Here is a 26,569-nt window from a genome sequence, read left to right on the forward strand (position 1 = left end):
TATCCTCCATAATTAGTGCATGGTGCAAATAAAGTGTAGTGTCAATAAATAAAATGAGTTTTTTTCAATAGTTATTAAGAAGTAATATCGTAATATTTTTAACATTGATTAAAAGTCCTGTGTACAGCCTGGGGGAGACAAACGCTCTTGGGTGAAGTAATGAAACTTTAACATAGCAATGAAAATATATTTGTACAATAAGAGATTTTAAAATTTATTATTTTAAAGCACTTATTAATTATCAACCTACTACCACTACAAAAATGTAAAGCTATAACAACTTAATAAGAATACACAGTCTTAAAAAAGTACAAAATACACAATAATATTTACAACTATGTAACACATTTACACTCTTTCACGCACTATTCTAGTTCCTAATTCGATTTTATGTACATTTTACCAACTACAAGACTTTAAACTGTTCCTTTAATCAACGTCAAAGATACTGAACTATTTATATACATTCATTTCACAGAAATTTAGTCTCTATTCCACGTTATCGCTATGAAGTAGATTCTAATTTCGTCTGACTAGAGCTTGGTGAAGACTCCGACTCTTCAGTTTTTCTTGCGTTGTCACTCAGCACTGGTCGAGCTAGAATAGAATACAATAAATAAATTGAATATTAAAAAAAACATAGGTAATTCATGGTATTCATAGTGTGTCGGTTACAAACAGTAGAGCTGAACAGCGGGGTTGTCGGCGTGGTGTGAGGATTAACCTGATAGTGAGTCAGATCAGTGGTAGCTGACTACCATGGGATCCTAGGGTGCGCCGGACGTATAATATAAGTTACAGTTGGTACGTCATTCAATTGGCGGACTGGGGGGCAGTGGCGGATTTACAAATTTGCCGCCCGTAGGCCATTCAATTTTTGCCGCCCCTACTGACTTCTGAAATTCAATTTGTTAGTTTAATCTCGTTATTAGTATGATTGTGAACTTAATAATGTGGATATTTCTATGTCTATCTGTCACCAACTTCAAATGTTTCATGAAATCTTATTTAAGGTTCCTTACCTCAAAAGGAAAAAAAAAACCCTTATATGGATCACTTTGTTGTCCGGCTGTCTTTTTCTCAGAAACGGGTAAAAATATCAAAGCTGACATTTCGCAAAGATATACAAGGTGGGCCAAAAGTAATCACCCTATTGGAAATTGCTCTCATTTGTACAAATGGCCGCCAATTTCAAATTTGTTTTGATATTGGTGGACTAGACAAATGCAGAATACATGTTGACAAGCCATGGAAGCCACACTTCCCAAGAACGCCAAATAATTTTGTATATTCAGTTTTCGGGTCGCCTTTTTTTCGTTTTATATGTCATTTTTCCCCGCAATATCGCCCGATTTAACCGTTTCAGATAGTTTTTGTGGGTGTTTTTTCAAGACCCGTGTTAATGTGAATAAGCCCGTGTCTCTGGAAGCCCTTAAGGACAACATACGACACGAGTGCGAGAATCTCTCGCCCGAAGGTCTCGCTGAATTGATGAGAAATGCCATAAAAGGAGCCCATAGGGCAATCAATTGTGACGGCGCCCATTTGGCCAATATCATCTTCTAGACTTTACCAATAAAATTTTAAATGTTCAAATAAACATAGGTAGTTAATAAAAAAACAGAATCGAAGTTTTTCATTTAGAAAAAAATTAGAGCCTATCAAGATAGGATGACTTCTTTTGATCCACCTCGTACAAATGTACGGCATCAACAAACTGGTAAAATAAATTAATGAAAAAAAAAAGTTACCTTCCATACATGTAAAATGGGGATGATTTTTTTCGTTGGTGTAAGGTATTGTACAGGTCTTTCAAAAATATCAAAGGTCTTCTCAAACCATTTTTTTATTCAGTGACTAGTTTGCGAAATATTAAGCTTGAAACTCTGAATTCTTGGTAGACTCAAGTGACTGTTTGGTCCAAAAATATCACTGATGTACTTAGTACATATGACAAAATTCCACATTATCCACATATAACTACCATTACAGCCGTTTCCAGTTTCTCCAAATTCGAAAGTAGGTATTCCCGCCGCTACATGTAGCGTTACAGGCTTTTTAGTAATATCATATTTGAGTGATTTCAAAGAATATGCATGCCAAGAATCTCTTTAACTATTACATGCTTCTTTTCTGGCTGACCATCGTCTCAAATTCACTCTATTCCGGGTTTTGCCTTTCCCGATTTCACTCATTTATTTAAGCCAGCGTTGTGTCAAAAAAATAATCCTGAAGCAGCATGAAAAAGCGTCAATCTTGGCTAGTTTAAGACGTGACATAAGTTATGCATCGCGCTCACTCACATCGCGCAGCCTCAAGAGCGAGCGCGACGACGTAGAACTTTTGTCACGACTTAAATGCGCCCCGTACTAGCCCTTCTGAGCCTGATTCAGCAGCCACAGTTGCCACTAAATTCAAAGAATATAGGTACATACTGATTATATGACAGTGCGTTTATTTATATGTAGATTGTGTACACGTAAATTTATATTTAAAAAATCTGTAAAATAAAAAATGTTAAATTTGCCGCCCCTCTAAATCTGCCGCCCTAGGCACTGGCCTTTTTGGCCTATGGGTAAATCCGCCACTGCTGGGGGGCCCTATGGTTTACCCCAAATACGAGGAAGTGTTGACACTATCAATATAGAGCCTGTGCGTACCACGTAAGTTCGTGCGACTTTTTATAGCATGATAGTTTGCGACATGATTTTTACGTGCAAGTTATTCAAATTCATATTTCTGGGCCAATATATAGAGGTAAGTAGATATTATATTCAACTATTTTATTATCTCTTGAGGCGCGCGCCCGTATTTACGTAAAATGCTTTCAATCTTACCAAAAATCCGAAGTAGAATCTTTTCGATTCCGTGTATGGGTGACTCGAACGTGAGACACAGCAGTAAGGCAAGGAAGAAGGTCAGCGTGATGTGCGCCGTGGCGTTGGCGGCCTGAAACAAGAAAACCAATTAATAATATGAAAAACATGATTCAGCAAAAATATTATACCTACGTACTTAAGTAAAAGTAGGATAGGTTGTTTGTTTACGTTGTTGTGAGCTCACTATCAGTAAATGTTATGAAACAGTTATTTTTGAAATATCAAGTTTATTAAATTTAATGTTTTACTAATTTTATTATGTAGACATATAGGTATTTGTAAAGAATAAACTAAAAGACATCTGAATCGATTTCAGCCATTATATTGCCAAGAACATAGACATGACTGCTACAGCCTTTTTATCCCGGAGTAATACCTAGTACTTATAATTAAGAATAACAACAAAACATAGTGAGCAGAAAGAAACACATTCCACATGAGTGCAGCTGGCCATCCACTTGAAGAAATAAATAGCAATCTAAGGGTCAATTTATACTAGTACAGAGTCGAAGCGCATCGAAGCGTCTATTCAATACTGAACATCACAAATACAACATTAACTCCACAGCATAACGCACACATTGCTACTGAGATTTTAAAAAGTCGCGCGCATTCTTCGCGATTCGCGCGTCTACGCGTGACCATCGCAAACAACCATTCGTGCGGCTTTGCTTTAGTTGTGAAGAATTTGACGCTTCGACTCTGCCCCAGTATAAATTGACCCTAAGAAGAAGAGGTTTTCCTCTCACACTCACCACAGTAAAGAAGGTGATATGAAGCGGGTGCCTCAGCTGCCCCACGTAGTACAACTCTACGATCCCGTTCACGAGATACGCGCAGTACGTCAGTCTCGACAGAGGAACCCAGAACTTGTATGTCAGTAGCTTGCCGAATATACCTGGGAAATGGAAAATAATTTAATTGTACGCTGAATTAAAGTAACATAACAAAAATATTAATGTACAGTGACCTGCACAGAAACCTGACCCCACTTGGAGTGACATTGCTATTTAGGGAGCATGTTATTGTTTTGCAGACCGCTCTACTATCGCGGAATAAGCTAGTGGCCTTATCGCTAGAAGCCTGCCCCCGTTTTCACGACGTGTTGCACACGAGGTTATTGTTTCAGAATTTTGACACATTTTGAAAGTATAACCTGACGTAGTATTTTCCCTTTATATATTGCATATATTTTTTTATTTCATGATTATTATGAGTATATGGTGGTACAATTTCACAAAGGCTCAGTCGCCAGTCTTCTCAATGGCGAAAGAATCTCCTCACCTCCATTCCCAGTAGCACAGGCGATGATCAGCCACCCATTAGCGATGCCCCAGGCCAGCTTGTGCAGAGAGATGTAGGCCGCCGCCTCCACCGTGCTCGGCTGGTACCAGGGCTGGTAGAACACGGAGACTGAGAAGGTGGTCACTGTGCCCAGGATCAGGCTGGTGGTCCACGCGAACGCTTTCAAGGTCTTGGAAAATTGGTAGCTGGGGGTGAGAAGATTGTTGTGAGATTTATTATTGCATAGGTGTGTATAATACACTCACGGGCAATGAAAAAGTTCTACTGACATTTATATGGAACGTCAATGGCAGATGGAATACTTTTTGATTGCTTGTGACTATCGTGAGTCTAAACTAATTTAATATTAAGAACTATAATTAATAACGCGCAAGTAAAAGTCACTTATAGCAGATATAAAATACTTATTAAAAATAGTCTTGTATTGAATGGACTGGATCTCAGTCGTCTTAAAACAAATGCTCCCTATTCCGGGATGCAAAACACAAATCATAAATAAAGCTTCACTTACTTTTCTGATTGTATTCGATGAAGAACGTAAGCGGTGATGAGTCCCATGAAGTATGGGGTCATCTTCATGTGCGTCTTGATGTACGCGTCCTTGAAGTAAGGGTTCAGGACGATGTCGGAGAACTCTCTAGAAATAAATATAATTTTAAATTATTGTTGCTGTCCTAAGGTACCCCAATGCGCATTCAAATCTGGTGTCTATCTGAACAAGCCGTTACCGAGCAACATAAAATATGTAGCTACAGACAGGCATACTCAACTCACATACACCTAACAAACTAAGTACACCGTTCCTATCAGTCAGGGTTCAACCACCAGTCTTACATGTCAAAATAGCAACAAAAAATCATCTTCAACAACATCATCATCATCACAACCCATTACGGGTCTCCATCCAAATAAGGAAGGGTTTTAAGCATAGTCCACCACGGAGCCTACTGAGGGTTGGTGGACTCCAACACAAGCAAGCTTGAGCTGAGAGATTTATCGGGTAAGTGGCATTGACTGTCAGATGTTGCCAAGCTGCTCCAAGGACGGCTACTGCGGCTGCGCTCTGTCACGTCTCTATCTCTGTCTCGCCCCGGAAGTCGCCGCGATTCAAGGAGTGCAAAGCGGCAATGGCCACACTATAACAACATACTTGGCATAAAACAGCAGCGTAGGGTCCAGCTTATCCCGATACGTGATGGCAGCGGGCACCATCAATGAGAAGAAGGTGCCAACCCCCAGCAGCAGTGGCCCGAGCCGCCGCCAGTGCCAGAGAGAGTAGATGAACACGGGCGCCAGGAAGAAGAGCTGGGTGTCCACTGAGAGGTACCAGGATTGGAACATGCACTGCGGGAAATAAAATCATTATGTATTTTTCTATGGGTATCCAAATGGTTTTTTATGTGCAAAATATAAATTATTTTTATTTCAGAACTTTTATTTTTATTTTTATCTTGTTTCTATCAGGTGTAATATTTTATTGAAAGGTATTGTTAAGATTAAAAAGTCCATGTATTGTATACAACTAACAACTCCAATCCCCGCATTTACAGAACTTATAAAGGTTTGTAAGCAAATCGGTGCTCATTTTCGAAGCGCCGATTATTTATTTTAACAGGCACAAAGCTTTAGCAAACGCGACCCTTATTCCCTAACCAAAAAAACCGGTAGATCTTACCAACTGGTCAGTATTGACGTAGTTGTTGACATACAGGATGTTCGCCCACCAGGACTTCATGCATCGCTGCTGCTCCAGCGACATGCGGTCCTCCCACAGCGGGCCTTCGCCGAGCTTCGGCAGCCACGTCATGTAGAATAGGATCACCACCATGTAGGCGGGAGTCACCCTGGGGAATAGAAAACTTATTAGCTACCGTTGGATGTACAAAGAATACGTTGTTGACTTGGGGATGCCCTCAATAAAAGTTTAGTATTATGGTATAGTCCACCAATCCGCACTAGACCAGCGTGGTGGACTAGACCTAAAATCCTACTTTCATTAGAAAGAGACCTGTGGCCGAACAGTGGGGACGTGATGGGTTGTGATGAATAGGATATAAGGCTAGGACTAGGTTCGAACTTCAGTTTATGATTTTTTTCGTGGGAACTCTTTGTTGCATCTGTAAAAACTTACAAGCCAGAATCAAATTACTGTCAGCAACACAAAATTCAACAACACATCTGTATTAGGCACACTTTGCTTCCTCATTATTAAAATCATATTATTACGTTCCTGGAATGTTACTCTTGTGTATGAATATTCATGTACTATTGTGTAGGTACAGGTACACACGAAATTCCAGGGAACAAAAATAATTCACTTTCTATTTATTAGCTCAGTTATTTATTCACTCCAATAATTCTTCAAGTAATAGGTGCTTTAACTCATAAGCTTATTGAGAACCACTCGGTCGTAAAACATTTGATATCAATTACACATTTTAAATACCGATAGAGAATTTTGTTCAGTAAACATTAAATAAGACCTTTCATATTGGACGTAAATATTGAAATTCAGACGCAATTCGTGTGAAGTTTATATCGGTTTGATGTTCACTCAATTAACGCTGAGTGCTTACATATACAATACATGTATTATGTCGTATAGTGTATTTGCGGTTTTTCAGGATGTAAATATAGCGAAGCAAATGAATAATAACATTTACTTTGAAACCTTAATACCTATAATTTGTACATAGTTGGCAAAGTGAGGTATCGGAAATCAAATTATACAGAAGTTAGTCATTATTTCTAAGGTTGCTTATTCAGGCAGGTGGCTATTGATCGGAATTTGCCACAGAGTCAGATTTGCCTAGACACCGCAAGTGCATTTACTTTGTGGTTCTGGGAGTTGAGGTCAAAAGACACTAAAATAAGTTTATTTTAATAGAATCTCCTTGTCCGCAATCGCACTTTTCCGATGCCTGTTAATGACTGAAATCTAAAAATGCAGATTATTTTTAGCGTGACGAGTTAATGGAAAGGTTCCTTTTATCGGTAAGTCATTTTGTATTAAATCTAATGAACCGCTTCGTTTCTATACAAGGAATAAGACTCACGGAATCTAAGCATATCTAAGTCTGTGGAATTTGCGGAATCATTAATGATTCCAGCTATGTGCAACTTTCAGTGAAATACTTGTTATTGAAACTATTGCAAATTACTGACTTCGTTGTACGATGTGGGCAGTCGATAGTTTAGTAAATATCAGCACCTAAGTGTGGCGAGTAACTTTAAGCTTTCGAAGAAGAGAACTAACTTAAGTAAGTATATTGATTAGAAATCCAAATACTAATTATAGTGGACTACAATCATAGTTTATTTTAAATAAGATCTACGGTTATAACTGAAGACGAGTGTAGGTATATTTTTTTTATCTCGCACTTCCCTACGCACATGAGGTGCGACTATTACCGGATATATCTGAAGACGACTATAGTAATGCCTTTTTATCACGCGCATCTCAACGCACAAGAGGTTAGACCATTACCGGATATATCTGAAGACGAGTATGGCACCTTTTAGCTCGCGCTTCCCTACGCACAACAGCTGAGACTATTACCGGATATATCTGAAGACGAGTATGGGCAGGATGTTGAGCCGCCCCCGACGCTTGTCCAGCTCGATCAGCAGCAGCCGGCAGAACAGGAAGGCGCTCAGCATCAGGAACGTGTCCACCAGGAGAGCGTTGTTCAGCATAAACGCATTGGCGGGATGCCGGACCAGCTGGATAGCGTGGAATAGAATTATGACTTTAATTATCATAAAATAATAATACACACGCGAGCAATAAAAAAGTTCAGTTATCAGAAAAGAAACGTCTCAAATTTTTTAAAACGTTTAACTGAGAATTTGAACACATTATTATGTTTTTATAGTTGGTAATAATATGATGTGTTGTACTTCAGTATTGCAGACGGCGTCATAGCTAGCCATCTCCGTTTAGGAGTAATTTGGTGGTAACGTCACTGGAACTTTTTCATTGCTCGCGAGTGTATAATAGATAATGAAGTCGAGATATACAAAATGACCCAGTGCAATAGGCGGCAGCTCCTCCAAAATAGGATGGATGAATTGTAATTAACTGTCAGTTGCTGAAGGAAATAATCGTGATGATACGTGTACGACCAGAATAAAACAATGATCTTACCCGATCCCAAGCCTCAGCGTCCATGACGGGTCCAGTCGCAATAAACAAGCACGCATGTCCAGCCACTATAAAGATCATGGCCAGTGTCTTGATCCCGGCGATGCAGTCCAACCCGAGGCTGTTGTTCTGCTTCGTGGACAGTATCTTCTTCATGTTGTTGATGATGGAGAAGGAGACGATCAGGTCTCTAGTGACGCTGTGCTTGCCGAGACCGAGGTAGAGGGAGAATGCTTCGTATGTAGTGCTCAGTAGGAGAATTGACGCGAACAGGAGGATTAGTGATCTGGAAATAGAAAGCGCAATTGTGTGAAGACTCGCGCATTGTAATAATCTTTTTCTTTTTTGAGGTGGTCTGGAAGAAATTACTCTTAGTAATAAGGCCGCCGATTGTACCGTCTATGTTGTGCATTTACTGTTGTAATTTCTGTGTTTGTGTGCAATGAAGAATGATCTATCAAGTGGTAGGTAGGTAGACTGCCTGTCAGAAAAATAATTTTACTGACTTAATTACAACAACATAATACTTTGTCATAATTACAGGTAGGTATATATTATTTTGCTTGTAACATGGTTGAAGGTCGGATAATACTTTATTCTAGACAATTTATCTAACTACGCGCAAGTACTAACCATAAACCTAGGTCATGTTCATGATACTAAATAGTTACGATTAGTGGATCCATAACATCAGTGAGATTAGGATTTAGTTAGATGTGCTAATGTTATTGCTATTTAGGTATTATCAACAGAACATACTACATATCTATACCTATAATTACTTTTTACATGTGAACCTATATCTACATTACAGATTGGAAAATAAAAATACAGAATAAAAAAGTCCAGTGTAACGTAACGTCCCATCAAAGAATTATGTTCTCAAAAGTTAGATTTTCTCATTTTTCTTTAATATTGTGTGATTTTTTAATGAAAATAATAAATTGATGCTATATTTGCCATTCGATCTTGGCAATAAAGGCCGGAGAAGAAAAGAATCGGCCTGTATAGTCGATCTATCATAATCTGTCATAACTTGTCGTTTCGTAGGCACTTCGATTGCGAGGCCTAATAAAGAGATAATGGCTTATTGAAAAGTAAGAAAATGATTGAAGGTCGGACCGAATCTTTCACTGCTTAGTAAAAATAGCATACCCGTATTTTTCACACCGGCTGGGCAATTTATTACATGCTGATAAAAAGAGCAAATTAACCGACTTCGAAAAAATTTACCGGTTCTCAGTTTGTCTGTATTTTATTTTAACATAGTTTTCATTTCTTGTATCTGTGACATCTGCACATTTGATTGGGACAATGAAGCTAATTATCGTTTCTGGAAACTTGGAAAGGAAAATACATAACCCGAAAACCCCGCACCACCTTTTAATCTTCGGCAAAAAAAGAGAGGTGTTATAAGTTTAACGTGTCTTTATCTGTCTGTGGTAGCTCCCAAACTGCTTCGTTGAATTTCGTTTTGTTTTTTTACATGTTTTATGAATATTATTGCCCATGTCTTAACCAAACCAGTCAATGATTCATGGAGACATAGCACAATATTCTTTAAAGCTTAAAAAACTCTCCATCGTCAAAAAATAAATAAGTACTTAGGCACCTTTGTGATATTTTGTATGAAAAGCATTATGTGAATATACATACATACAAGTGAATCTCAACGTGCGTAAATTAAATTAGCCGCTAGACCCATCACATAATAAATGAGTTTGTAACTTTTCGGTAACTGACTCAAGTACCCTTTCACCACTAAATTCTATGCCCTCTAATACAAATTGGATGAAACTAAAACTCGCTAGCAAACTCGCAATGTCCACTTTATACAGGATGTAATTTTATAGAAAAAAACTCATTTATATTTATCTATTTATCCGCCAGTATTTTTTTTTATAAAATGCAAGTCTGTTGTAAAAAGTTAATGTTTCCTTGAAAACCAACAAATGACCAATAAAATGTATGAATTTGACATCTGTCATAATATTTTCATGGCATTTTTTACAAAGCATAGAGGCTACGCTTAGCAGTCAAACACCTTTCAGATCCATACAAATTATGTCAGTTTTGACAGAATATCAGCATACATTATTGTTACGCTCGCGATGGTAATCCCCGAAGGGGTCGTCAAGATAAACAATGCTGCTATAGGTTTGTAGACTGCTAACGTATGGCTAGCAGTATGGTAGCTGCTCTTGAGAAGCTCATAATGTACCACCCTGTAGAGCACCAGTCTCAAGTTCATAATGTTCCACCCTGTAGAGCTCCCGTCTCGAACCACTCGTCCTCTTCCGAGTAAATACCCAATTTATCAATTTCATTCAATATTATTTCCAAGTTTCGGGAACTTTCAATTAGTCATTCGCCATTATTAGATTTTAATGTTCATTGGATTGGGATGAATGATTAACTTATCAAAGTAAGTAGGTAGTTGTAGGAGGTATCTGGAATTGGAAGGTTACCTATTATGTCCTCAGTAGTGGTACTCAGAACTGATAGCATTTTTGTTCGTATAAACGACACGATCGAGCCTCTTGTCAGGTCTAGACAGACGGACTGCATTTCAACTGCAATCCAACTGCAAATTGCAGTTGGATTGCAACTGCAGTCCGTCTTTTTAGACCCGAATAAAAGAAATGACAGAAGATATACCAAAGCAGCTGCCCCTACACGGGTTCGTTATCGATGTAGATAACCGATAAACTGTGGTTGGTGAAACGTGCATTAAATAAGTTTATCGACGTAGGTATCGAACCCGTGTAGCGGCTGCAGACTACACACATCATTTTCCTTTGCGTTACACACGGCTCTAAAACTATCCAACTTACAAGTAAGCGACATCAAGTGTAGTCACGCTCAGCGGCCTCCTCGAGTAGCAGTCGCTCTCGCCAACCACCACGGTGGTAGTGTTGCCCACGGTGTACGCCAGCACGTCGGACACGAAGCGGGCCACGGCGCGCGCGGAGCAGGCGTTCGAAACACTTTTCCGTTTAGGAGTAATTAGTATATGGTGCTATTGCCACTGGAACTTTTTAATTGCCCGTGTGTGCACAAACGTATCTGTTATCATAAACTTACAAATAGCCGACATCAAGTGTAGTCACACTCAGCGGCCTCCTCGAGTAGCAGTCGCTCTCGCCAACCACCACGGTGGTGGTGTTGCCCACGGTGTACGCCAGCACGTCAGACACGAAGCGGGCCACGGCGCGGGCTGAGCAGGCGCTCGGCACGCACACCGCCCAGCGTAGGGAGCCCCCGCGGCCGGTGCGGACCTGAGGGACAGGATGGATATTAGAGCCCATACCTACACAAACTGCGAGCTCGCAACACGCGCGACGTTATTATGATCTCTCCTATGGAACATGCCAGTTGGAAGGGACGTACAAATACAAATATCTTTATTGATAGCCAAAACGTTGAAACAGTGTGTTATTATCCCTAACCCCTAAAGCAGGATTCCCTGTGTCGTTGGGATTAGTATCTTTCGTCTCATGCTATACAATAAAAAATATTAATTGAAAATAAAAGTTAGTAGTACATCTTGTACTACTACTTGTTAGGTTTGTGGACGTGTTTTTGGACGTTATGTGTGGGAGCCCTTAAAGGTAAGCGTCCTCCCATCGGTATCGTACGTATCGCACCAAACGGATTACAAAAACTCACATGAATTCCTGCCCCCTGAGGGATTCGATTCCACGGCCCCGAGTCCCGGAAGCAGGGGGTCACTGTATATTATTATGACGAAAAGCGAAGTTCTGGAGCGCTGCTGTGCGAGTCAATATTATATCTCGTCTCATTCGTTTGTTTTTCGTCAGTATAGAGTAACCCCCCGAGGCGTCATCTGCACACTAGAGGAGCTCACAGCTAATTACAGTGCAGTATCGGTTATTCAGTGACTTTGTTCGTTTGAAGTCAAGCAGATAAAAGAAGATTATGAATATACAATGACGCGAACCAGTAATTACAACTTTACACTGTTAAAACGATATAAATATGCGACCTCATCATTAAAAACTTAGCAAGTTAGCTATAATTATAATGAACGGCAAAACAACGTATTCTTGTCTGAGTTTAATTTTCTTATTATAAAATCTAGGATAACCGTTAAATAGAGACTGAATAAATAAAGCGACTTGGCATTACGTGGCTCTCACAACTTTTTACGGTTGAGTTGAGAGACTTGATTTTTTTACAAGTTATGCTTTATCGGATAACAGATCGCATTAATTTTTAAATCTACTACTTTGAATATTATTTTGGTACTTACAGGGTGCAATATAAAGGGTGTTGCAAAAACTTTAAACTGTGTAAGCAAAAATGTAATGTCCTTTGGTGTAAGATCAAAAATTCGAAGTCAAACTGGAAGTGTCAAGTTACAAGAGATCATTGACGTAGTGAATAATGTGAGTGGGTACTTGTTTCTGAAATCCAAGTTCTGTCTAAATATTTGCAAGTCTACCAAACTCAACTTAAGTACCCACCCACCTACATAAATTGTATATAAATTATTTATTTGATCACCACCGATGAACGTCAACCTCTTGAGAGTTTTTGTGATCTTCAAACTTTTACGTTTTCTTACTCTTTTGAAGTAATTACGAATGACAACAAGTATGTAGGTACTTACACTCGTATACGTCATAAACTACTTTTTATTGAAGTAGATAAAAAAAGAAGATAAATAATACTAATCACATACATAGGTAATTATTTAGACGCACATGTGATATATATGTACGTCACTTGAAGATTCTTTGATAAACTTAGCTTCTCTTCTCAGATTTCTCTCTCGCACTACCTATCCTCTACCTATCTTTGCAAAGAAGTTACCGTTACCTTCTTATTCTCAGCTTGCGGCCACTTGATGGTGGCGAGGCAGTACTGCCCCTCCACCCCGAGTCCCTCGTCGCTGGGGTCGTCGATGGTCACGCACTCGTCGAAGTTGCCCAGGTGGAAGGAAGACCCGAAGAGAAGACCCTGCGGAGACTTGGCCGACGCATCGAACACTGGAAGAGAGGAGAGAATGTGGTGAGAAATATTAAAGTACGTCTAGTGTATGTTTTATAGTTTACGTTCGATCGCATACAAAGTGGCGCCTCTAACGGTGATTACGGTGAAACTTTTGACAGATAAAGTATGCAGAAATGACAGAAGAAACGTAAAACGTTATCGTAAATTTAAAGCTGTACTAGACGTGAAGTTGTGTGGATAAGGATATATGTATAGCGAATGGGAAGGTGGTACTCTTTATTTTATTCAAAGTGGAATTTTGTGTGAACGAACCTGCTAGTTAGTCAAAGGTTCTTCAAGTATTTATTCTAAAGGTACAAAATAACTTTGTTATGGTATCGAAGTCATCCCTAGTGCTTTGAGTAGAAACTATTCGTTAGTAAATCTAACATTGTTTTCTGTTAAAAATAACACGTGAGCTATTCTCAGTGTGCCGAGAATGTCTCTGAATTTAGACGATCAAATTATCAAGTCTTGCCTTGCTTAGGTGAAGTAAAAAAAAGACCTTTTGAGGAGCATCTGTTAGCGACCATTAATATTCCCAACATGCAAGATCCAAGGACTAAATGTTTTCCGCAAGACATCGCTCCTGCTTTAAATTATTACAATCAAACAATGTAGAGAGAAGTGAATATTATACGTAACGTCGCGATCGTTAATGGAGTGAGATTTCATCATAAAAAGTTAAAATATGTTGAGTTAAATTTGTGATATTTAAAAAAAAACTTTAATTAACACCTTCATATTGTACCCATCTACTTGTATGCGATTATTAAAATATAGAGGCTATAACATTAAATAGTAAATATTGAATAGTTTACTCTATAACATTGTAGCCTGTATAGATACAGTCTGTTCCTTGCTGAGCATTATGCATTAATTTTATGAGTTTGGAATACTTAATTCATTTCCCCATTTTTCTTTGTCCCGTCGTAAATGGTCTTTGTTTAAGTTCGTATAAATTTACATCACTAAGGAGGTTGGAATTTTTACCTGATGCTGTGATTACACGTAATAATATAATAGTCACTTTTATAGTTAATACAGGTAATGCACTAAGTACTGTGGGATGACAAAGGCTGACTATGATGATGTAATGATGGTCAATTTGGTCGCACAAAACAATCTATCACTCTGAAGGCTTTCAGAAATATTCAATGAACGTTACGTATACTTTGCCAGCATCTTAATTAAAGACGGAGCCGAAGTCAAAAACCGCATATCCATATGACATAAAATTCGTATTTTTGGACCGGTGTTAAAAACCGACAATGTCCGGATTACTCTGGATGCTGTAACGGTTGGTGAACCTGACTGCTTCGCCGAGGATCCAGGGATCCATCTAATTAATTTTATATTTGGTCATAGATGGGTAATGTAAAATTATATTGTGCTTGTGTGATATCTCCAACTGTGGAAATTATGGAAAATACCTACTCCCCAGTGTTAGAGGCAGCCCGAGTCCTGCAAAGTGTCCAGTTAAAAACCAGTGAAAAAGCAAACGTCAGAGCATATATCTTTGCCTATCCCGAGGGCCGAGATAAAAATATGATGGATGACTGTAAATTAATTTTTTGAGAGACTTGATATCCAACAGAACTTGTGAATTCCCGCGATTCAGTTATCAACATAAGTACTTAACTCAGCACATCAGTAGTCAGTTCCCATACTATATCGACCTTGACGCTGTCGCGAATGCCTAAACAGCAGTCTTTGGGCCTCAGAAAATCGCCTCTAACACAAAGCCTTAGAGGCCTTCCACGATCGAGCGCCAAATAAGGGTTATAAGACTTGTTAAGTTAGTTCGTAGATAGCATTCCCAGAGCGCCCTCTGGTATTGACCCAAATTATGTAAGCGAGTAGGTTAATTGATATTTGTGAGTCGTTCCGATCAATCTCCTGGGTCGGATGGGTACAGGTGAAGGTGTTCCATTGATACCGTGTGCTGCCAACTTGCCAACAAGGGCGGAGTTCGGAGAAAGTTATCATGAATTCTTGGTACTGCGAAATATGGCCGCCCAATACGCAATGTTGCAGAATGCAATGTGACCAAATGCAGGTTAGAGAAATCGTAATTTACAAAATAATTAGGTATGTTCTTTTAAAATGCGTGAAAAGCAAATAAATAGTGTAGTATCAAGTAACTACCAAACTTATTGTTGTTAATAAGATCGCTACTGACCTTAGCTATGGTTTTATATGCATTTGTTTTAACGTATTCTAAATGCGTGCCACACACGATATGGTCCTTCGAGGTGACGTAGAATGTTCGAGAACGCTTGACTGGGCAATGACACTGGCCTTTCCGATTCTAGTGCTGGTAAGAATGTAGAGTTACCTGGATGAAGCATACTAGGCGAAGCAACTCAACTCTACTGGAAAGTCTTTGATGCTACCGACGCGACGGAAGAACTAAAACGGTAAAAAAAACTGACAAGATTCAACGGAAATTAATCTTTACTAACTTCCTAGTTTTGGGGTGACGACTTGCGAAAGGTGGCTGCTGGTTATGATTGAATGCGGAAAGGTAAAGATCGCATCCAGTGGCGTGCTTTGGGAGAGGCCTACGTCCAGCAGTGGACTGCTATAGGCTGATGATGATGATGATGATGAACTACCAAGTAAGTAGATAATAAGGCTGGAATGGTAAAGAATACTCGTCATCTAAATACATTTGATCCACTTAAGTGCCTGCTCCTAATTAGAGACACAGACACGGAAGAAATTAAAGCATTAAGTACTTATGCATACAGTTAAATATTCTACAGCTGTTAACATACCTGAATTTAAATTTAGCAGCGATTCATAGTACATGGTGTGTATTCCGAAAAATATAAGACGGAATACGTATCTGTTAACCAGGGCTAATTAATCATTGGATGGTATCATTGATTGAATGAGTCAGATTAGGTTCTGTAAAGGTAAAACCTCATTGTCAAATATATTATTTTCCTGCACAATTAGTACCTTAGTACCACTTCAAGAGCAATATTGATCGTTGTCTTCAAATCAAACTATCTCTTCCTTATCACCTAGTACTAAATATTTACTTAATTTTCCTAGATCAATATTAATTGACTATTAAATATGAAACCTTAGTACACTAGTCTTAAGATTTGATTCAGTTGAAGCAAGGGTTAGCATTGAACTTGTAGATATTACGCAAGATGCGATCGCGTGCGCAGATCTAGACTAATTATTTCTTTAACATCGCTAAAGAGACAATTTACTGCATAGTACATAAATACTGCTTCAACGGTATAAAAATATAGGTACATAATGTAGCACTTACCTATTTATGATTTAATGTATAAAAACCATAATTTCTCGAGAGCAGCGCAAGAGTTTTGACAAAATAAAACTCTGAGAAAATATACTCACGGGCACTGAAAAGTGTCCACTGAGAAAAGCTCCAAATTACTCCTAAACGGAAAAGGTCAGCTTAATAACGCCTTCTGCTACATTGAAGTAAATTTGACAGAGCATCAGGATATTACCAACTAAAAACGATACTATTTTGTACATTTTTTTAAATGAAAACTTCGAATAAAAATGGGATTATTTGGTATCGGAATTTTGTGTGTGGAACTTTTTCATTGCCCGTGAGTGTATTACTTCGAATATTTCTAAGTCTGCAACTCTATCAGACATACCCACAATTAAGTCCCTTCTAGTCATTCGTTGCTCATTAATTGCAAAACTATACAGCATTCCGATTGCTCACATTTGTTCCAGCACTTTCTGGCGGCTGCCGCTAGCAACCTAGATAAGGGTAAATTACTATGACTAAGATTATTGAACTCTCAATTTCACCACGTCGCAGAATGTCGGTTAGGAAACAGACTCTGGGCAGGCTCAGGTGGTTAAGCACTTTACCTCAAGTTAATGTATGTTATCAAATCCTCTGTGTCTGTCTGTCTGTTACTCTTTCACGCCAAAACTACTGAACGGATTTGAATGAAATTTGGTATAAGTATACATATGGTCTAGACCCTGAGAAAGAACATAGGCTACTTTTTATTCCGGAATTCCCACGGGAAAACTTTTTAATGCGAAGTGAAGCTCGCGGGAACAGCTAATTTTAGATAAATATATATTTAACTTCCTATTTCTAATTCATTGAAGAAAAAAATACGATATGATATCCCACCTTAGTCAAAAACCGATTATCTATTTATCGAGATCTTAGAATTGTAATTTTGTACGAGTGCGGTAAAGTTTTGGTCTTGTAACTTTAGTTTTTTAGTATATTTTCTATTTAATTAGTTAACGGTTGGCAAACATTTTGTGTGTTTCCGTTTTTTTCGCCTACAAGAATGCCAAGCTACATTATAATCATCATCACGACCCACCACCGGCCCACTGCTGGGGCACGGGTTACCTTCCAATGAAGGCAGCGATTTAAGCCTAGTCCACCAAGCTGGCCTAGTGCGGGTTGGTGGACTCCAACACAAGCAAGCTTAATACACAAACATAATAGTACCCTCTATCTAAGAACTATCTTGTTATGTAAGGACCGGCTTACAGAGCCACGCCTTGTTATAATGGACTCCGTTGCGGGATATACATATATACAGAGGAGTATTGCTGTAAATTACTCCAATTGATTGTTCTATGTTCTCAATATTTTGGGAGTAGCCTTTCCTTTTTAGCAGGCCTCAGATATCGAACCTGGGACTCAGCGTTTTAGCCAGTACGTTTTAGCAACAACTTCCAGACATAAATGTTTTAAATTAGGTACATGATCGTCTTGATAAATTTACTCAGAAACCTTGCTTACGTTTGCAGTGCCATGTTTCCCTAGCCCAGCCTCGATTGACATAATAGTTCATTGTCGGTGAATCTTACCATTTACCTAGAATTCAACCTTTGTGCAACAACAGCCAATAGCTATGCATATTTGTACGTGGTGAGTAAACTAATAGAAACCGAGGACTATAACGAGACTTATATTTTGTTTTGACGGGTTTATTGATTTTCATGGTAGAAAAATATGGGCGAGCAGTGCCTTCTGAAAGAACCAATTTTTTCACACAATAGTATAACGCTGCAAATTGCGTAGAGTGAGCGCACAACTAGCAAACTGTGAACTGTACCAAACCGATACGCCGCTAACCAGGTGGCGAACATTTTGTAAACTGGGAACGTAACCCTATTAAAAAACCGTCAAAATGCAGACGAAACATTTTTACATACAAGGGCATACTTTTTAACATGGTAGATAATAAAATATAATATAACTAGAAAATTTCAAAGCTTCTCTATCTGCACAATAAATGTAGTAAATATGTTTGTTTATGGCATGTTAAAGTGCGCTTGACTGGGTGTCTTAAGTGTTTAATACTAATATTGTTACTTATTTAATAATAAAATACTTACATTGTATATCTAAGATGTGTCCGTACGTTGATGCAATAAATAATTTAATAGGTAATACGCCCTTTTGTAGTAAGTAGAAGCTTCAAATGTAGAGGTAGCAATCTAAATTATATTAGAAACGACGAATTTTTCAACAGAAATTGATCATGAAAATCAAAAAAAGGAATTTTCATATACTAAAACTTTAAGGTACTTAATTATTAATTATATAAAAGACTGATAATATATATTAAAAAACATCGAAACGTTCTTAACTAATATATTAAAATGTGCCAAATTCAAAAAAGTCTAGTTTCAGACAGTTTTGTTACAATAAACCATAATAACAGTCTGACACACTATGATAATTACACCATTAAGCATTATGTAATCGATTGTACAAATCCCTGTTCGTAATCACGTATAACCGGTCTAACCTGGTGCCTGGTGATTGCAATCGAGAGCTTACTGTACCTCTTTTAACTCTCCAATAAGAGCCTATATACAGGGTGTAACGTTTAGAACAACATTAGAACTGGGGTTATCACCACCGAACATTAGCAATGAACATTTGAACAACCTTACGCAGCATCTTTTTGTCAAAACTAACGTAGCTACTTGTATGGATTGTGCATTGCTAATGTTCGGTGGTGGTACGGTAGCTATACCTCGTATATTCGTACAATAAGGGCCCATACAGGGTGTAACGTTTAGAACAAGTTTACAACAGTTAGTGTGGTAAAATCTAAAACTAGGACATTCTAACCTATGAAAAGGAGACTATTCAATGGGATATCTTATCATAAATATCTGACCGTTCTGATGCTGCATCTTATATATGATGCTACATTTTGTATCGTTCTCTAATTTATATACACGGTATATATATTGTGCTGAATCACCGCGTCAACTAGTATAAAGTATATACCTCTACATATATGTATGTGGTATAGGTTGCTACGAACTGCATGGCTTGTAGGATCTACTTGCAGTATTCACTACTATTAGCCGATAGTAGATGTACAGAAGTTACAGTAGTGAAACTTAAACATTTTTCTATTTCAGGGCCTATTCTATACCTATTTATAATATCAGAAACCTGTGAAATGTCAATAAGTCTAACTGATGAGAGAGATACCTACCAAGATTTAGTTATCACAAAACCTAAGTTTTGTAAGAAGTTAATGTAATAAACGCTAAGACGGCCGTTTCTTGCGGAAATTACCTTACCTTCCTTTATCCTAGGTAATACTGGGTATTGGGAGGTAGGTTCTAAAAAAAATAATTAGCATAAAGAGGATGTGAAACGTGGCAGTTTTCTTAAGAAAGCTTCATGGTATAATAATATACAAGCTTTGAAATGAAAGTTATGTTTTTGAGCTACATTTCACCTTAAGACACATAAAGCTAAAATGACTAATTTCATATGGTACCCAAGTACGAAGAGTTGTTGGCAGACCACCTGCTAGATGGTCCGATGACATCTGCAAGGTTGCAGGGAAGCAGTGGACCAGAGCGGCACCGGACCGGAAGAATTGGCGTACAAATAAGGAGGCCTATACCCGACAGTGAGCGATAGAAGGCTGATGATGATGATGATGATGACCCAAAGCCGTTAAAGTTTTAAATGGATGAATGTACTGTAGTTCCTCTACACACGTCCGTCTGTCGCAGAAACTCGTTGGAGCAATGCCTCTCTGTGAGTGCGACGTACTCACACTACTCACACTACTCACACTACTCACACTACTCACGGCGATCGTACTCCGTCTCCGGGATTTTACGATCCAAACGGCAGCTTTACGTTCGGACCGCCAAATCTCGAGTCGTATTGCTCGAGTCGAGTTAAGCTCCACGACTCCAGTTTACCTAATTCATGACCTGGAAAATTTGCCATTAAATTAACTTATTTTGGTAAGATTCGTTTTTATGAGTTGGAATCTTGGAATGCTACGTATGATTTTAAATGCTTAAGGTTTGAAGAAGCTGGAAATGCGAACATTCAGAGGTATGTATTATGGTAGAGGTATGGTAGTCAGTAAGCATGAATGAGCGTTATCATCACTGGCCAATAATGATACACTGTATAATATAGGCCTTTCATGAAACCTAAACATAAAATCCGAATCCCGCGACCTTATTTATGTACAAATATATTGTAGGCTTATGCATTTCATTGATACTGGGTGATACACACGGCATGTGTTATACAGGGTGTTGCAAAAAGGGTATACTAAGCCGAAACCAGCATGGAACCAGCAGAAAATTAATTTATTTTTCACGAATTTTGAAATTCTGATTTCAGTTTCGGGCTTAGATATAACATGCTGCACATGCTGGTTTTGACTTAGTACCTATACCCTTTTTGCAACACTCTGTTTATGTAGACAAACATGCATGTATGTCATGTGGATAGCTGCACATCCGGATCAAACGGAAGCATTTTTTATCCGCATCGGAAAGTTAAGGTGAACGACTCAAGTCAATGAAATTACTAATGATCACGGTTACAATGTATATCTGTAGTATATTGTACCTATATGGATTTAGTTGATGATATATTTTTTATGAATATTTGTTTAATAAATCTGCATGAAGTAACTCTGTACTTTTGTCACGGTATCAGATAAAAGTTTTTTTTTTAAATATTCGGTGTCTAGCACCACTGCACCACTCACCAAAACAAAACAGTTACTAACTTATAAATATTATCGGAAATAAACTTACATCGAACGTACTACCCCACCTCTCAAACCATCTTTTCATCAAAATATTTTTTTAAATACACAAACATAACTGTTTGCTATATTTATAAATTAATTGATTCTTATTCTAAATGAAGGTCTAGTTCACACGGTCACCTTGTAACCGTATAGGTATATCCATATATAAATACAATTTAAGCATCTAAAATTAGTGTATGTATGTTTATTGTGATCCTATTTATATTATGACTATTCTATTCTACTCTATTCTCTGTGCGGGAGTAAGTACCTGCACCTGACTCTCTCGAGTGGAACCTTTGCATATCCCCAAGGTCTCAACTGCCTTCCTAAGCTTGGACCATTTCCCACCACGCTGGTCCACTGCGGGTTGGTGGGTTCACATAATTATCTAGATGTACTAAATCTAGATATGCAGGTTTCCTCACGATGTTTTCCTTCACCGTAAGAGCGATGATATACATTGTACTCATTGGTACATGTCAGCGCCGGGATTCGAACCCGCATCTCTTGCGTGAGAAGCGGGCGCTTACCCGACTGAGCTACCACCGCTCCCACTTACATTATGACTTTCCCAGACTGCTAAATACTCTCTCTAACCATTAATAAATTAATTTGCTCTTTTTTTCCCAAGTGCTACCAAAAGCACCACCAAGATGAAAATAAACTTTAAATTATTACAGTTTAGAAAAGCAGATCTATATATTAAACAGCCATTATTTATTCCAATATCTTTAATAATGATTCTAAGATTATAAAGGGCAAGTAAATTATTGTCTTTTTCTGCAATCTACATATTTGTATAGAATGCTACATTTTATTTTCTTTTCTTACTTCCAAATCACATGGCTGAAAATCTGGCAATGAAAATTGTTTTGAAACTGGTTATGTTGGTGGTTGACTTGTTTTGAGGAATACATTACCGTACATTTATACTTTTGCAAGCTCTTAATATCAAATTTTTACCACTGTTTATAACATTAGTATCGTGGATTCGAATCCAATAAATGATGATAATTTCAAGTAAAGACCCAAAATTTCGTAAACCTATAGTACCTACCTGATGATTTTTGCCTTGTCATGCAGATGAGCGAATAATTTGTTTTTGATAGGCATACGCATAATATTAGAAGAAGAAATTAGAACTAGTCATTCATGTTTTTATTTTTATGTATGTGTTCGTAATTTTTACGCACGTAGGGTACAGTGTTTACCTCGGCTGGGTTATAAGGATAAGTTACTATTTTGAAAAAGTATTTTGGCTTGTTTACTTCTTATTAACACTAAATGAATGAATATTTCCCTCTAAATGGTAAATATTTGCCTGAAAATATAGATATATCAAATGAAAAACTGACAATAATGTCCATTAGCTATAAGTAGTGTTTTACACCGCCTCGCTAAGAATAAGAAGAAACTAGGCCACACCGTAGTTTTTTGATTGCTGGAAATAAAAATCTCTATCACGCTGTTTTATTTCCATACTATCAGGTACATCCTGTATAATATTTAGTACAAACAAGATTTTGTCATTGAAATAATACACTAATTGCGGATGTTTATCTTTTTTTTCTATTTAGCATACAGACGAAGTACTTACCCAGAGGTAGACGTTTACTCACTAGTTATTTTTATAATTATTATGCGAATTTTGATTTTACGGACCTAACAAGTTAAATCATTATAATTATGTAATTATAAGTATCTTCATAATAAGTAGAATATATTACAGGCGACAGTATAGTATAAAATTCACTCGGGAGCAACCAATTTTAATTAGACAATTTGATAAAAGAATTTGAAATTATAAGAAGAACTAATCAGTATAACTACAAAGTTACGAATTGAACTTTCATCACGAACCATCGCGTCCCCACTGCTGGCACGGGTCTCCTTCCAATGAAGGAAGGGTTTAGGCCTAGTCCACAACGCCGGCCTAGTGCGGGTTGGAATTGAACTTTACAACTTGCATTTTGATATATAACATAATAACACAAATTTGTGTACATAAGTGTATACTAAGAGGTTTATATTCTGAATATAAGGTATGTGTGTATTAGTCACGTAATGTCCTTGCTTAACATGTGCAGACTTATCGATTCTCGGCGCTGACACTCTACAATATTAAAATTTAATTATACGTATAGTGTTTACATCTCTTGTAAAATCTTGTTTCTCTGAGAGTTTAACACATTTTCTGTTAAACGGTAAATTCCGATTTTTCCTCCCGTTATACCTAGATTCATACACAGCCTGTAAAAAATCCACTATAAGATACCAACCTCCAAGACAAAGGTTACTAACCACTTGCTAACCATCCGGTCAGTATCCTGTTAGTCCATCAATAAATCCTTATAAAACAAAAGTTGGATCGAAGTCATTCACCAAACTTGAAAAACAAGTTAAAGTCAATGTTTGAGTTCACTTACAAAAATAAACACTTTGGTGAAATGGTGAAACAGTAATCGAACTTTTGGGGACAGAAGTACTAGGTGTTTGGCTGTGTCGAAAACCAATATGAAGATGTGCCTTCAAAGTCGTGTTGTCATTACAAAAATGTGGACTCAGATGATGGATTTTTGCCAAGAATTAGTCAGATTATCGCACTGTTCTGTGATAAATTAATTATACCTCAGAGTGCTTAGATTTGCGGTTTTTCTGGGGAAATGTATTTGTTATCATTTGACAAATATCAAACGGATACTGAAGCGGTAGGTAAATAAGAAGGTAAGTACTTATGTGGGTTTTGAAGAGGAGACAAACAGACCAAACTGGCAGTGTCTGAGAGAAGAAGGCCGAAGAGAAACTATGTTGTCCAGCTGGGGTTCTAATGACAATAATAATAATCCGTATATTTCATTCCACGGCGAAAGACATCTGATACAAACAAAAACTACCATTATTCGAATTTAATAAGGGTTCTGTCAGATGTCTTTCCCCGTGGAATGCGAGTATAACATAATCGGTCACTTTTACCAAACGCTAAACGTATTTCAATTTTTTAATATATTTTGTACCAACTGACAAACGTTGGACAGGCTACCAAATACGTTTAACGTTTGGTAAAATTCCACCTAAGTCTTCATTAGGTAAATAAAATTTATCAAATATTAAAATTCAAAATTGTTGGTGACATAAAGCCTCTAAAAATAAACTTTAAAAAAGTATTTTTATTTCATAAATTTCATTTGACGCTAACTTTATCAAAACATTTTGGTTATTTACCAAAACAACTTACGACTTATTACAGCTCCAAGTTTAATCTAATAAAGACGTTACCTGCCCGTTATATTTTTTCATAATAGAGTCTCCAAGAATACGACCCATTTTTGCGTGTCATAATTAAATTTTAATGTTACTTATAAAATTTTAAAAGTTATTAACAAAGTAATTACTTACCAGTTTATGCAAACTTTTAATAAAATAATAAGTATTGTTTGTATGTGTATTTCACATACAAAGCTCTTCTTACCTTTTACATAATATGTATATGTATAATATATACATATACCCATAGAAGGCAGGTAGGTAGGTATATAATTTTGCTCTAGATTTATAATGAAATATTCAATCCAATATCCTTATAAAATCATTATTTGCCATCATTAAAAGGGTATTTTCAAAACCAATACCCATGGTCGTAATTCAGTTAGGAACTTCGCATGGTTTGCCCTTATTTGTGCCGAAACGTTTGTATAGGACACCGCAGTAGTTTTTCACCTGGACCGTACACATTTTCCTTATAATAGACATTCAGATGATAGGTAATGCTTATTAAAATATTTCCTTCATTCAAACTTCTCCATTACATTTATACCATAGAGTACCTACCACCACCCCTGTACCTTACACCAACACTACATCTAGCTTATACCGTACTTACTCCTTAACGCCCACCGCTTGTTCAGCAGCAGTCCATCCAGGAACCGGTATCCCTGTTCCCGGCACACCGACTCCTGGACCCCAGCCACCGCGCTGGTCAGCGACAACAGGTCACTGGCCAACACCACTGAAGAGGCGTATGCCGGTGACTCCTCAACCGTAGCGATCTTGCCCCGACTCTCTGGCACCCCGTCATCGTAAGCGTTATAGTTCTTATCACCCCTCAACCTGGCTAACACTTCTCTTTCCACCGTCCCGTTCACTAAACTCCTCAATCGAGCCACTAGCTTCTTATCAATGTTATCAACGTCTATGGTTTTGTTCGATTCGATCAACGAGCTCAACCGCTGTATTACCCGTTTGTCAACATTGCTGGTACTGTTGAGGATGGAGTTTTTGTATTCTTTGAGTGTTTGGTCGTCGGCGGCGGCGGCGAGTGCGCAGGCGAGCGCGAGGATGACCCCTGGGGAGACCATGGCGGGGCGGGACGTGCGCGCGCGCCTCTGAGTTACGCTCAACTGTCGCGAGCGAGCCTTCGGCCAATGAAATATCCTACCATACTTGCTTGGTGACCATTCAACGCAGACTTTGATTCGATCGACGCTGTATTGACGTTTGAACTGAGATTGTTTCTGCATCTCGCTCGTTTGTACGTGACTTTTATGCAATGGCGAATGAGTCATGTTAATGATTTTTGCGTAGGAGACCGAATCAGGTCAAGTTTTTAGGATTCCATGTCCATTGCAATATTAAAATAACGTCTTTGTTTAGGAGTTGCATTTAAAAATTATGAATTGATCTAGAATGTTTCAGCAAGTTTTATTACAGCTTCCATAATTTTTATTTTATTGAGGAACCTAATCACTGTTTCAATCCAAGTGTCCTATTTGGTTTTTTATCACGTAAGGTATGTTTTATGTAGGTAAAATATTTATAAAAATCATTGATAAGTACTTGCATTTAATTTTTGTAATGAGAATGAGACAGACTTTACAATATAATAATTAATGTTAATTAGATTCGTTTCACAAGCCAATAATAGCAGTAGTTATTATATACTTAAATTGTCTCATATGTGTACACTGTAATGATGACGTTATCATCATTTAAATACTTACTTATACATACTCTTATTTACTCAAGAACATTTGGTTTGGCATGACGTGCATTTTTTATGAACAAGTAACAATATTTATTCATGAAATCATTAAATATCGCCTATCATTCCTGAATCCTGCATAATATTGGCTGCTATGCTTTTA

General features: G+C 37.8%; 1 protein-coding gene across 1 annotated transcript; it reads right to left on the reverse strand.

Annotated features, from left to right (window-relative positions):
• Positions 1 to 173: 173 nt before the first annotated feature.
• LOC105389110 (nose resistant to fluoxetine protein 6) lies at positions 174 to 25,960 on the reverse strand. The gene is made up of 12 exons (XM_048624898.1): positions 25,309 to 25,960; positions 13,171 to 13,340; positions 11,413 to 11,606; positions 8,332 to 8,614; positions 7,744 to 7,907; positions 5,860 to 6,028; positions 5,335 to 5,528; positions 4,696 to 4,821; positions 4,164 to 4,369; positions 3,635 to 3,777; positions 2,838 to 2,949; positions 174 to 597 (listed from the first exon to the last, which is right to left on the reverse strand). The coding sequence occupies exons 1-12, from the start codon at positions 25,943 to 25,945 to the stop codon at positions 506 to 508; spliced, it is 2,490 nt and encodes an 829-aa protein (XP_048480855.1). The 5' UTR covers positions 25,946 to 25,960; the 3' UTR covers positions 174 to 505.
• Positions 25,961 to 26,569: the final 609 nt, after the last annotated feature.

Source organism: Plutella xylostella, chromosome 13 (assembly GCF_932276165.1).
Source record: "Plutella xylostella chromosome 13, ilPluXylo3.1, whole genome shotgun sequence".
NCBI lineage: Eukaryota > Metazoa > Arthropoda > Insecta > Lepidoptera > Plutellidae > Plutella > Plutella xylostella.